Raw genomic sequence first — 14,486 nt, forward strand, 5'->3', positions numbered from 1 at the left:
CCAGCTGCTCCGCGGCATATGGGATCCTCCCAGACCGGGGCACGAACCTGTATCCCCTGCATCGGCAGGCGGACTCTCAACCACTGCGCCACCAGGGAGGCCCTGTTATCTGTATTTTTTATTATAGCTATCTTAGTGGGACCAGCTTAAATCTTGAATCACATATACCTGTGCCTTATCATTTGGCCTGTTTTTATTGCATTTAATTATGGTGATCCTTGTGTGACTGGCCATCTCTTACAGTTGCTCATTGCTCTACCCATGTGTTCACCCATCTTTTTGTTCCTCCTTTACTGTGATCCAGACAGGGCTTGATGACTGATCTTGGGTACACCACCACCTGCCCTTGAAGAAGATAGAGGTTTTGATAGCTTCGTATAGAAATAGGTTGTTTCATTTTTAAATTACTGTCATCTGTTCATCTATTTGATAATAGTTATATACTAAAATATATACCTGTGAAGTTGTTTATTCCTGTAACTGTCATTTGTGGAGAAGAAAAAACTTGCTACTAAATATCTATCTTTTCTTCCTCTCTTTTTCGGAAGTGGTTTACAAAGTGAATGTTAAGTACAAAACTATGGTGTTAGAAGTTAAGTTAATGGTTACAACTCTTGGTGGGTGGAGTGACTGGAAGGGGATTTCTGGAGTGCTGGTTATCTTATGCTTCTTGATCTTGGAGCTAGTTACATAGATGTGTGAGAATTCACCGAGCTATAGACTTAGAGTACATGTGTCTTTGTTATATACTTCAATGAAAACTTAAGTTAAAATTGTTAACATTGTTTAAATCATTTTTAGCACTAGTAAAGGTTTTCATTTGTCATATTAACTACCTTTTAAATAAGTATATTCCATTTTGAGTCATTATATTTACTACCTTAGATTATCACCATTCTTGTATGTACATTGAGTTGATGTAGATGCTATAATTTCAAGTCCCCTTGTTCAGCTGCTCATAATTTCAGAGATTTAATGATTTAGATTCTTAGATTAGCTGTAGAAAGTTTGATTTTATGTTCTGCTGTGTTGCTTTAACTGAATGATCTCCAGCAGTTCGGTTTTGGCTCTGGTCATTCTGTATGTATCTAAAACTTTATGAAATGCAGTAGTTGTGCCTACTGTGTATTGGTGAGTTCAGGTTCTCGTTAGAGACTAGAGTGGTATGAAGGAAAGAACCATGAAAGAGAAGCTATATTTATATTAGTTCATTGTTTATAGTACTACATCTAACATAGTAACCATATAGATGTACAGAAAGTATTCGATGTAATTGTCACTTGAAAATGTGGTACCAGGAGAAAACCAGTATTGACTAATCAAAGTCTTTTGAATTCTAATCCTTTTATCTATTTTTACTATAATAGGTTTTGGAGAAATTGTTTGATTTTGACCAAATATGTTATGCTGCTGAAGTTAGGAAGATACACAGTAAGATCAGTTTTTTGGTTAATAGAAGTTTTGAAGTAGGCTTATGTTCTGTAATCTTTATTTCTAAAAATTGGGTTTATGGGTAAGAGGTATCAGAGAAAAATGACTCATTACAGCCATTTTATATTCTGATGAGGAAAAGGCAGTTCTGCCCTATTACAGGGATATTTTCAGTGGAATCTGAGAACTGTTTAAACAGTATAATAAAACACATAACCATCTTCTTAATATCTTATTGTGTCTTCTAGGCCTTCCTTAAAGTTTCCCATGTCTCAATGGACTCCTGAATATAACAAGCTCTATACCTTAAAAGTGGATATGAAGAGTGAGATTCCTTCTGATGCACCAAAGACACAGGAGAGTCTGAAAGGGATCCTCTTGCATCCAGAGCCCATTGGGGCAGCCAGAAGTTTTCCTGCAGGAGTTGAGATGATTAATAGTAAAGTGGGGAATGAATTCTCACATCTGTGTGATGATTCTCAAAAACAAGAGAAGGACATGAATGGTAACCAACAAGAGCAAGAAAAAAGTGTTGTTGTGAGGAAAAAACGCAAAAGCCAGCAGGCTGGCCCTTCATACATGCAAAATTGTGCTAAAGAGAACCAGGGAATATTAGGATTGAGACAACACCTAGAAACACCAAGTGATGAAGATAACGATTCCTCTTTTAGTGATTGTCTTTCTTCTCCTTCATCTAGTCTACATTTTGGAGACTCTGATACTGTGAGTTCAGATGAGGATAAAGAAGTCTCTGTAAGACATTCCCAGTCAATTTTGAGTGCTAAAAGTAGAACTCATAGTGCACGGTCCCATAAGTGGCCTCGGACTGAGACAGAATCTGTTTCAGGATTGTTAATGAAAAGACCCTGTTTTCTTAGCAGTTCATTAAGGAGACTTCCATGCAGAAAGAGATTTGTGAAAAATAATTCCTCCCAGAGGACACAGAAACAAAAAGAGAGGATATTAATGCAGAGGAAAAAACGAGAAGTGTTAGCCCGAAGAAAATATGCATTGCTCCCCAGTTCTAGTAGTTCTAGTGAGAATGACCTCAGCAGTGAATCCTCTTCCAGCTCATCAACTGAAGGAGAAGAAGATTTGTTTGTTTCTACCAGTGAAAACCACCAAAACAATCCAACTGTTCCCTCAGGTAAAAATTTTGTTTCTTAAGTTTAGTATAGCATGGAAGCTATCGCATTGTGTTTGTGCTTATTTTCTTCTACATTTTAGTGATTTCATTGTATTTAGAAGGAATATGAGGCTCTATTAACTTTTATTTTTAAGCCATATAAATAAATTACCAACTGTAGTATTAAACCATGACTCCAATTCTAAGATACAAATTTTAAATTTTTCTAAAATTTTAAATAGAAAATTTAAAAATTTTCTATTTTTCTGGTACAAATAAAGCAAGAGGTTTTATTGGGTTTTTTTTAAAGTTTTTATTTTATACATAATCAGATTATATTTTGTGAGTTGTTGATTTATGGTACAGTTTTTTTTCCCCATAGTGCTTCTTTAGTACGTTTAACTTTTATGAGTGCCTTTTCAGATAGCTCTGTGATGGATTTCTTTCACATTCAACTACAGTAAGAACAATTCTAATCACCAAAAAAAGACGCTTATTTTTCCTTTAAGTACTCTATTCTTACTGTTTACTCTTCCTTTGTCATGTTCTTTATAACGGAAAAATAATTTCAAGCATTTGAGAGGTAGCTTTTATTCTAATACTGGAACACAAACTTTTAGTCCTGACGGTGCTCAGTTGAGCCTATGATTAATCAGTTAAAAATGAATCGATAGATTATTAGCTTGAGTGTGCCCCTCACCACAGTAAATGTTATATTTAACTAGAATAAGTTCATGTACAGTCTCTGAAGTGTATGTTCCATATAAACCATTCTTACAGTTTGTTGTAATTTAAGGTAATTTGATGAAGTGAGCATTGAGGAGTGAAGTCTGAACTGAGGTAAAAGATTAATTTCTTGTGAAAGTGTAAGGAAAGTGGGGTTGGGAGAGCTTTTTAAACGGCTAAGATAATGGTTTCCAATTACTGACACAGAGCTTTCCTAGTCTTTGCCTGATGTCCCGCCTGTTGAGGACAAAGCCTACTTACTAGTCTCCTGTGCAGATATGCCATTTCTCCCTCTTCTCTCCTTCTATATGGGTCCCTTCCTTTTCCAAGACACCCTTTCCTCTTCCACGTTTATTTTTCTATCCTTGCCAGAACCCTGAAATGAGCAACTTTGTTCTTAATTTTAGTCTCAACTATGGTTAGTTCATTTTTTTTAACCTACCCAAATATTTGTTTTAAAAAGAGTTAATTGAGATCACCTGCAGCTGAAAGGAGGTTACAGCAACCATTCCCTGAGGTGTCTTGAGAAAGAGGGAGGTGAGAATAGGCATTGTCTTGCTTAATTGTCACATTTCACATTTTTCTCAGGTAATTAGAATGTGAAGACTCTAGTTCTGGGAGTAGGAGCAGCAGAGTCCAATTTCTGCTTGAAATTAGTGAGGCAGGATGGTTGGTGATGTAAAGCAGAAGTTCTAAGGAACTGGGCTTCCCTGGTGGTGCAGTGGTTGAGAGTCCACCTGCCGATGCAGGGGACATGGGTTCGTGCCCCGGTCCGGGAAGATCCCACATGCCGCGGAGTGGCTGGGCCCGTGAGCCATGGCCGCTGAGCCTGCGCATCCGGAGCCTGTGCTCCGCAACGGGAGAGGCCACAACAGTGAGAGGCCCGCGTACTACAAAAAAAAAAAAAAAAAAAAAAATTGATTAGAGGTTTCAGATGGTGTCATCCTGATCCTTCCACTATAAAGTTCCCCATCAACATTTCATGTAATACTTTCAGCAGCTTTGATGATCTTGCCTAGATCCATTATTTCATTAGGGTTGCAAAATGCTGACTTTCTATCTTTCTGTTACATTTATTAACGGAGGTTATTTCATAAGGAAGAATTCTCCCTGCATCAGCTAATTGTTTACTCTGAAATGAAGGTCATACAGTAAATGTAAGATGAATGCTTGAGTCTTTACCTTCATTTGCCACTTTTCAGAATAAACTTTAGCAATATTCAGAGAGGTTTTTCATTTTCAATTATCATTTTGAACTCATGGATTTTAGCATAGTTGATGTGTTGCAGTCTTTTTCTTCTTTTTGATGTTCAAATAGTTTCATCTTTGGCCAGTGGGAGCATCTTCAAGTTGGTTTGTATCCTTTTTTTTTAATATTTTATTTATTTTTGGCTGTGTTGGATCTTCATTGCTGCGCGCGGGCCTTCTCTAGTTGCGGCGAGCGGCGGCTACTCTTTGTTGCTGTGCATGGACTTCTCATTGTGGTGGCTTCTCTTTTTACGGAGCATGGACTCTAGGTGCGCGGGCTTCAGTAGTTGCAGCACGTGGGCTCCGTAGCTGTGGCTCGCAGGCTCTAGAACGCAGGCTCAGTAGTTGTGGCACACAGTCTTCATTGCTTCACGGCATGTGGGATCTTCCCAGAACAGGGCTCAAACCCGTGTCCCCTGCATTGGCAGGCGGGTTCTTAACCACTGCGTCACAAGGGAAGTCCCTGGTTTGTGTCCTTTTGATGCCACTCCAGTAGTCTTTGATAACTTCCTTACTCTCTGATGTAACAAGATAGTCCAGATTCATCCTTTACATTTCCTGTTCCAAACCTGGAACCAGTCATTCCAAGCACTCCTGATTTCCTTTTATTGAGAAGTGATAGTTAGAAGCTATCCACTGGGAACGAAAGTGCTCATTGTTCTACTGGGTTATCATTGCTTTTTGTCTTTCTTAATGGACAGAGTTAGGAATGTAAAGATTTTAGAAAGATAAATCATTAATTCATGTGACTATTTCCATTGAAAATTTAGGATTAGGGTTTTTATGTAAGCTTGTGTTTTATTTTTGGATCTCTTTACTATTACATTGAAAATCTGGATTCTTAACACTATTAACAATTACTTTTTTATTCTATACAAACTATAAATACATAGACATAAGTGAACACTCATAAATGAATGTAAATGAAAATCTCTACAATTATTACTAACAGTAATTCTATTGAATATAATAAAAGATTTTTCTGTGTGGTTCCTTTTTTGCCCTTGGCTGGTTTTCTGTGTGGTTATGCCACCAATTTAATATGCAGTTAGAATCATTTGTTTTGTGGTTGTTGCAAAGTATTTTGTTTTGTTTTTTAAGAGATTTGTAAAAATTTTTTAGTTTTGTTTTTTAATTATGTGAAATATTTACCTGGTTCCAAAGTCAAAACTTTTAAACAAGATATATTCATTGAGGTCTAGTGTTCCACCTCTGCCCTCTCTTCCTATCTTTTTCTCCCTAATAGATAATCATTTTTCACTAGTTTCTGTTTTAGTTTGTTGTTCCATTTTTTTCTCTTCAAAAATATTAGAGCTTCCCTGGTGGCACAGTGGTTAAGAATCCGCCTGCCAGTGCAGGGGACATGGGTTCAAGCCCTGGTCCGGGAAGATCCCACATGCTGCGGAGCAACTTAGCCCGTGCGCCACAACTACTGAGCCCGCATGCCACAACTACTGAGCCTGTGTGCCACAACTACTGGAGCCCGCGCACCAAGAGTCGAGCTCCGCAACAAGAGAAGCCACTGCAATGAGAAGCCTGTGCACCGCAACGAAGAGTAGCCCCCGCTTGCTGCAACTAGAGAAAGCCCGCGCCTAGCAACAAAGACCCAACACAGACAAAAATAAAATAAATAAAATATATTTATTAAAAAAAATTATCAAATATATGTGTGTGTGTATATATATATATATATATATACATGTACATACACACATACATACATCCTCCCCTTATCTTACTCAAAACATATCTCTTTTTTTCACTTAACAATGTATACAGTTGTTAGAGTATAGAGATATAATAGAGGAATAAAAGTTTATATATGATGAGATATAAAGAATATATAGGCTTTCATTCCTCTACTCTTTCTTCTTCATTCCTCTTTTATTTTTTCCACAGGTCCACAGTACTCCATTGTATAGTTATACCCTAATTTGTTCAACTAGTCCCCTATCGATGAACAGTTTGCAGACTTTTACTATTATGAATAGCATTGCAGTGAATAGCTTTTTGTATATGTCATTTAATAGTTTTTGCCATTGTGTCTTTGGGATAGAATTCTAGGAGGGGATTGTTGAGTCAAAGATAAAAGTGTATTTTATTTTAAAAATATGGCCAGATTTCTCTAAGAGGATTGTAACCATTTTGGGTCCATCAGCAGTGTGTGAAAGTGCCTATTTTCCCAAAGCCTTTCCAGCAGAATTAGTTGTCAGATTTTAATTTTTGGCCCATCTGAGAGGCAAGAAATAGTATGTCAATACATTTTTAGTTTGTATTTTTTATGACTAATATTTGTGTGTCTTTTCATATTTTTAAAGGTCATTCACATTTCTTGTGATCAGTCTATTCACTTAATTTGCCTGTTTTTCTGTCGGAATGTTGGTCTTCATTCTGGCATCCATTTTTAGAAGTTTTTTATATATTAGAGGTATACATCCTATATAACACATTTTCCTCAAATTGGTCATTAGTTTTTTGACTCTGCAATACTTCTTTACCTTGCCAAAATTTTTTTGAATTAGTCACATTTATTGACCTTTACTGTTTCTGGGTTTTTGAATCATAATTAGGAAAGTTTTTCCCTCTCCAAGTTTAAAAGGAAACTAACCCATTTCCCCCCTAGCCCTTGTATTGTTTACCTTTTTTTTAAAAAAAATGTATAAAGCACAGATCTATTTGATGTTTGTCCTCATGTACAGTGTGAAGAATGGATCCTTTTTGTCTTATGTGGCTATCCAAGTATCCCAAACAAATCATTAAAAACTTTCCTATTGACTTGAGTTGCCACCTTTGTCATATGTTAAATTTCCATAAGTATTTGGATCTATTTATGGAGCTTTCATACTGTTCCATTGGTTGGTCTGCCTGTCCATGCACTAGAAGCACACTGTTTTAATTATAGACTCTTTCATGTTTTCCTGGTTATTCTTGCCTGTTTATTCTTCCAAATGAACTTATAATCAACTTTTTATCTGAGGATGGTGGTAGTGGGGAGACACATGATGATATTTTTATTGGGATTGTATTTGTAGGCTAAATTAGGGTGAACTGACATCTTTAGGATTTTGGGTATTCCTCTTCCAGAGTATGGAATGTCTTTTCATTTACTCAAATCTAGTTTTGTATCTTTGTTTTTTTTAAATATATTTATTTATTTTATTTATTTTTGGCTGTATTGGGTCTTCATTGCTGTGCACAGGCTTTCTCTAGTTGCAGTGAGTGGGGGCCGCTCTTTGTTGCAGTGTGCGGGCTTCTCATTGCAGTGGCTTCTCTTGTGGAGCATGGGCTCTAGGCGCACAGGCTTCAGTAGTTGTGGCACGTGGGCTCAGTAGTTGTGGCTCATGGGCTCTAGAGCACAGGCTCAGTAGTTGTGGCACACGGGCTTAGCTGCTCCACAGCATGTGGGATCTTCCCGGACCAGGGATTGAACCCGTGTCCTCTGCATTGGCAGGCAGATTCTCAACCAGGGAAGCCCCGTAGTTTTGTATCTTGCAGGGAATGTTTTACAGGTTTTTTTGTTTTGTTTTGTTTTGTTTTTTTAACAGCTTCATTGAGGTATAATTTACCTACCATAAAATTCATCCACTTTAAGTATACAATTCAGTGATTTTTAGTAAATTTAGAACTGTGCAGCCATTACTGCAGTACAGTTTCAGAACATTTCCATTAATCCCCAAAGATCCCGGATCCCTGTTTGTTTATAGTTAATCCCTGTCCTACGCTTACTTCCGCAGACAGCCTCTAATCTGTTGCTGTCTGTATAGACTCGCTTTTTCTGGACATTTCATATAAATGAAATCATACAATATGTGGTCTTTTGTGTCTGGCTTCTTTCACTTAGCATAGTGTTTTTGAGGTTCATCCATGTCGTAGCAGATATCAGTACTTAGTTTCATTTCATTTCATTTTATTTTATTTTTATTTTTATTTAATTCTATTCTGTTCTTATTTTATTACTTAGTTCCTTTATAGTATTCCATTGTATGGATTTGTTCACCATTAGTCAGGTGATGGACATTTAATTGTTTTTAGTATTTGACCATTGTGAATAATGCTGCTATGAACCTTTGGGTACAGATTCTTTGTGTATATATGTTTTCATTTCTGTTGGATAGATACCCAACAGAAGAGTCCCAAAGAAGAGTCAAAGCTGTTAAAACTTCTGTAACTTTTGTGACTGCAAAAGACAGGAGCAGTAGCGTAACAGGAAGATTCTTTTGATAGTAATTAGCACCAACTTGCTGAGTAGTTATGGCATGGTGATACACTTCATGTAAAGAGCCTGAGTTTAGAATTGAAATTAGGTGTTAATTCCAAGTGTTGCTCATGTTTGCTTGACAAGTCGTTTAAACTTTCTAAGTTTCAGTTTCTTCATGGAGCTAGACATGCAGAATATTATACATGGGACAAAGTATGTGCTCACAAATTGGAAGCTATTCTTGTTATTGGCATCATACCAGACTTAAGGCACAGGGGGACCAGAATAATCAATGATTTTGGGGGGTTCTTGAAGACCTCTGTCAGAGAAACCATTATTTTTGTTACCATTGTTACACTACCCAGGTTATCACATTTTATTTTTCTTATGATGTATTAATACATTATTGACAGGGGGATTTTTGCCGAAACTATGTCTCCAGTCAAAAATGTGTTAAAAAGTACTAGCAAAATAAGTACAAGCAAAATAAGTAATCTTAAAAGAAATAGCTAAATCACCTGCAGTCCCATCACTCTTGGCTGCACTCAAGTCTCTTGTCCTTTAATATTTCTACATGTAAATGACAGGAAAATGAAATTGGCCCAATAAGAAGTGACCTACTGTCTTGATTTTTTAAAAGCTGTATTAAGGTTAACTTCATAATTTTAGGAATATTTCCTTTAAATTGTGTTTTAAATCATAGTCATTCTAAAGATGCCCAAATCTTGCCTAATTGTGATTATTATTTAGTTACATGATTTTTATGTATTATGTTCAAATTATACTTATAAAGATTCTTTTTAGAAAAATGATGTTTAAGCAATAGAGTAACAGTGCCTAAATGAGTAATTTATATAACTTTTAGTTATACACTCTCTGTGTTCATAAAAAACTATATAAATTGAATTTTAATGCATTAGCAAAGCTAGCTTTGTATCATTTATCATTGGAACTTCAAAATGTTACATTTATATTGGACTTTGCATAACTGTGTAAAAGGTGTTCAATAATGTTAGGTGATTTTTTTTTTTACAGGCTTGTAAAGAAATTTCATGTATACATATATGGAGAAAAATCACTAATAAAGCTGATATATAGATGTAGCTTTTCTCCATGTAAAGTGGTAATGTCCAGTTGGTGGGTTAAAATAAGAGAGGTTTTTTAAAAAAAAAATCCATGGTCTTTTATTTTTATATATAATGCTTTTAGTTTTAAATATATGATTGCCTGTGTACACTTACCTTAAGCTTCATCGTGTATGTGATTACAAAGAATTAGAAAAGTAATTTGGAAATTGAATCGATAATATTATTTTAAATAGCCACTGAGTGCTGCTATTTTGTTTTTCTCTGCCTATATTTATGCTGTTAAAAATACATTTGAGGGGCTTCCTTGGTGGCGCAGTGGTTGAGAGTCCACCTGCTGATGCAGGGGACTACGGGTTCGTGCCCCGGTCCGGGAAGATCCCACATGCCGCGGAGTGGCTGGGCCCGTGAGCCATGGCTGCTGGGCCTGTGCGTCCGGAAGCTGTGCTCCGCAGCGGGAGAGGCCACAACAGTGAGAGGCCCGCGTACCGAAAAAATACATTTGACCTGAACACGTGTATGTGTGTAATCTTTAGAACTTAGAAACTACTTTAAAAATTTGCACATAATTTTTAAATCTTAATTTTTTCTATTTAATGGATAGAACAATTTGTAAGTATTCCAAAATAGAAATATTATGGAATATTTTTAAAATAACTATTTCTCCAATCAGATCATTTTTTATTGCCTCTGTGATTTACCAGTGCCTTCCTTGTTATGCTCTTTGGAGTATCAGAGAGCATGTTATAGATCTTTGTCATGGGCTTGTAACCTCCTCCAGATACTGGCCAGCTTTTGAAGTAGTGCAGATATTTGATTATGTAGAGGTATATTAGAGATGAAATTCCAGGTTGTCTAGGAATGGTGCCTCGGGTGAAGGAATGTAGACTGCGTAAATTCCACAGTGAGAAGAAAGTTGAGCCATTTGTTGTCATTGTGCTAAGCAAGAGTTCTGTAAGAGTTGGATAAAAATGAATATATGGTATCAATGGAATACCACTGTACTAATAGAAAATGTAATGAAGAAAGGGAGCATGTTTACAAGAGCAGCAAAGAGAATAAAGAGTGTAAGAATAATCTCAATAGGAGTATATTTAGCTTCTTTGAAGAAAATTATGTAGCTTTATAGAGAGTTACAATTATAATCAAACCAAACCCTCAGTTTTTCTACAGGTTTATAAATATGATATTGGAAAGATATGTTCTTAGATGAAAGTATGTATATTATAGAGATATCAGGGCTTTGTTAGTGATGCTTAATGCCAATCCAGTCCAAATCTCAAGAATTTTTCTCTCCCCTTGATTTTATAATCCTGAAGAATAATTAGGAAAACCTGAATCTACTAAGTATCAAAATAGAATTATTCCAGTCTTTTCAATAAAGTGTTGGGACAATTATGGATCTACATGTTAAAAAGGTGAATTTAGGCCTTTTATATCATGTCAGACACAGAAATTAACAAAATGGATCACAGACCTAAATGTAAGAGCTAAATTTTACAACTTCTAGAAGAAACATACAAATTCTTAGTCACCTTTGGTTATGCAGAGATTTCTTTAAAAGGTCACCAAAAACATGATCCATTAAAGAAATAGCTGATTTGGGCTTCATCAAAATGAAAGACTTTTATGTTTCATAAGACACCATTAAGAAAATGAGAAGAATATATACTACTATATATACTACTATACATGCAGTAGAACAGCTATAATAAAAAAGAGATGGTAACAATTCGTGGCGAAGATGTAGAGAAAATGGAACCCTCATTTTCCTGGTGGGAATGTAAAACAGAACAGTCACTTAGGAAAACAATTTGGCACTTCATTAAAATGCTAAACATAAATTTACCATAGTATTTAGAAATTACGATCCTAAGTATTTACCCAAGAAAAATGAAAGTACATGTATGCCTGAAGTACATGTATTTATTTGTAATAGCCAAAAGTGAGAAAAATTCAGATGTCCATCAACAGAAGAATGGATAAACAAACTGTGATGTATTCATATGATAGGATACTGCCCAGCAGTAAAAAAGAATGAACTATTGGTACACACAACATGAATAAATCGCAAAATAAGTACACTCAGTGAAATAAGCCAGATATGAAAGTATATGTAATGAATTACTCCATTTATATTGAGCTCTTGAAAATACAGATCAATCCATAATGACAGAAAGCATGTTAGTTGTTGTAGGGATATAGGGATGGGGTTAGAGGGACAATGATTGACTGAAATAGGGCATGTGGGATCTTTTTAGGGTGTTGGAAGTGTTCTAAAACTGGATTGAGGTGATGTCTATGCTCCATAAACACACTAAAATCAGTGAAATGTACACTTAAAGTGGGTGAAATTTTAAGCTCTCAGTATTCTTATTATGGGAAAATTCTTATCACAAGATATTACTTGTAAACTGTTGTCTGATCTTTACATTGACAGATGATAGTAATGAAGAGAGAAGAATGTTTTAAAAAAGAAGACATTTTAGCCCTAGATTTGTGGAAAATATAGCAAGAGAAGAAATGGAGCATAACTTTTCTTTTTTGTTGTTGTTTAACCATCTTGACCATTTTAAAGTATGCAGTTCAGTAGTTTTAAGAATATTCACGTTGTTGTGAAACAGATCTCCAGAACTTTTTCTTCTTGCAATCTGAAACTCCATACCCATTAAACAACTCCCTTTTCCTTCCACCCCCCAACTCTGGTAACCACCATTCCACTTTCTCTAGGAATTTGACTAATTTAGATACCTCACATAAGTGAAATCATACAGTGTTTTTTTGTGACTGGGTTATTTAACTGAGCAGGGCCAGATTCTATTTATAATCTTATCTAATGCCATAAGTAAAAATTAGTTCTAGGTGAAGTAAATACTAAGGAAACACATTGCACCAAGTATAGTATGTACCATCTTCTAGATGAGTAAGCACTTTCCGAACCTGGAATACTTTAGAAAAGAACACGTACAAAAAAATTACAGATTTTGTAGCACAAAACTCAAAAGCTACTGTGTTTTTCTTAAAAGAATACCATATTACATAAATTAAAAAACCTTGAAGAAAACTTACAGAGAGTGTAGTATCTTCATTTTAGATATTAAAGGGTTGATATCTTATAGAATGTGAATATCTTACATAAGATCTTAAATCAGTACTTTTAGATATTACAGTATTAATATCTTTATATAAGATTATACAAATTCATATGGAAACTACTAAAAGTTTGTAAAGAACAAACAAAAATCATAAGAGGAAACAAACGTGCAAATTAAGAGAGTAAGTACTGTTTTCACTTTGCATAGTGAGCTCTGGTTTTAAAAACTTTGATTTGACAGATGAATTTTACTTTTGTAATGAATTTCAGTCTTCAAAGTCAAGATAAAAATTTTTGTCTTTAAGTTAGCTGACAGGCATATGCTCTTTATTTTTTTAATTGAAGTATAGTTGATTTACAATATTGTGTTAATTTCTGCAAAGTGATATATATTATACATATATATATACATTCTTTTTTGTGTGTTCAGTTAAACATATATATACAAAGTGATTCAGTTATACATATATATATACATCCTTTTTTTTTTTTTTGTATTCTTTTCCATTGTGGTTTATCATAGGATACTGAATATAGTTCCTTGTGCTGTATAGTAGGACCTTGTTGTTTATCCCATATGCCCTTTAAATGGTTTTCTTTTTGTTTCCAGGAAATATTGATGAAGATGTTGTGGTGATAGAAGCTTCCTCCACTCCCCAGATCACTGCCAATGAAGAAATTAATGTTACCTCAACTGACAGTGAAGTGGAGATAGTAACAGTTGGGGAAAGCTATCGGTAAGATTTTAATTCCTAGTTGTATATTTGAAGTTTTAAATGTAAATATTTAGACCCATTTGTGCTGCAGATATTTGCATTTTTTTTTCTTTACCTAGTTTTAGTGTGTGTATACCAACCAGATTAGTGGTTGCCAAACCAGACTGTGTTAGATTTATCTGGGAAGATGATAAAATATATATTGTTGCCTGGATCATAGCCCAGACCAGCTGAACCAGAATCTTAGGAATCAGTATTTTTTTAAGCACCCCAAGTATACAGTGAGTGTTGAGTCATTGCTCTAGATAAACATCAGTTTTACTTGGTGTTTTATAAAATTGAATTTGTTTTATGGTTCAGAAAGTTCACAAACTCCTCTGAAATTTAGATGTGAATAGTACATAAGTATTGGGAATGATATTGGTATCTCATTAATACCAGTGGTGTTTATGCTATTATGTTAGGACAACTTAGTATAAAACATAGTTTTTGGATTTTTTTGTCCTTCACTCAGTAATTTTATATAAGCCCTGTAGTAAAAAATGAATGAGGTATCCTCATTTGTTTTGATAAATAACTGGAAATGACATTGCCCTTTTGAGAATCACTTTGACGGAAAAAAAAAAAGAGAGAGAGAAAGACCCGAACACAATTCATTTTGTGCTTTAGATGATTACAAATACTGGTAAAGGAAGCAGTGAAATGCTCCTCTCTTTCGTTTGATACACCAAACTGTGGATGAATCTTAATTTTTGTGTTGGAATGAATTTAGAAATGCATTTGCTTATTGTATTTTAATTTGTTATTGATTTTTTTAAAAAGCGTTCTTATTTTGGAAGCATGTTACAATCATACCTAGAAT

The 14,486-nt window shown here is 35.1% G+C and overlaps 1 protein-coding gene across 6 annotated transcripts in view; it reads left to right on the forward strand.

Moving 5' to 3' along the window:
- Positions 1 to 14,486, forward strand: part of RNF111 (ring finger protein 111) — an 82,750-nt gene that overhangs the window by 34,335 nt on the left and 33,929 nt on the right. For 5 of the 6 annotated variants that reach the window (XM_082617290.1, XM_082617291.1, XM_082617294.1 and 2 more), the window contains 2 exons: positions 1,680 to 2,578; positions 13,519 to 13,645. In XM_082617290.1, the coding sequence (XP_082473416.1) occupies positions 1,680 to 2,578; positions 13,519 to 13,645 (1,026 nt within the window). Of the gene's footprint in view, positions 1 to 1,372; positions 1,432 to 1,679; positions 2,579 to 13,518; positions 13,646 to 14,486 lie in introns of those variants that run through there. The other variant, XM_082617295.1, reaches the window with a different exon arrangement.

Source organism: Mesoplodon mirus (assembly GCF_964341445.2).
Source record: "Mesoplodon mirus genome assembly, chromosome: 4".
NCBI lineage: Eukaryota > Metazoa > Chordata > Mammalia > Artiodactyla > Ziphiidae > Mesoplodon > Mesoplodon mirus.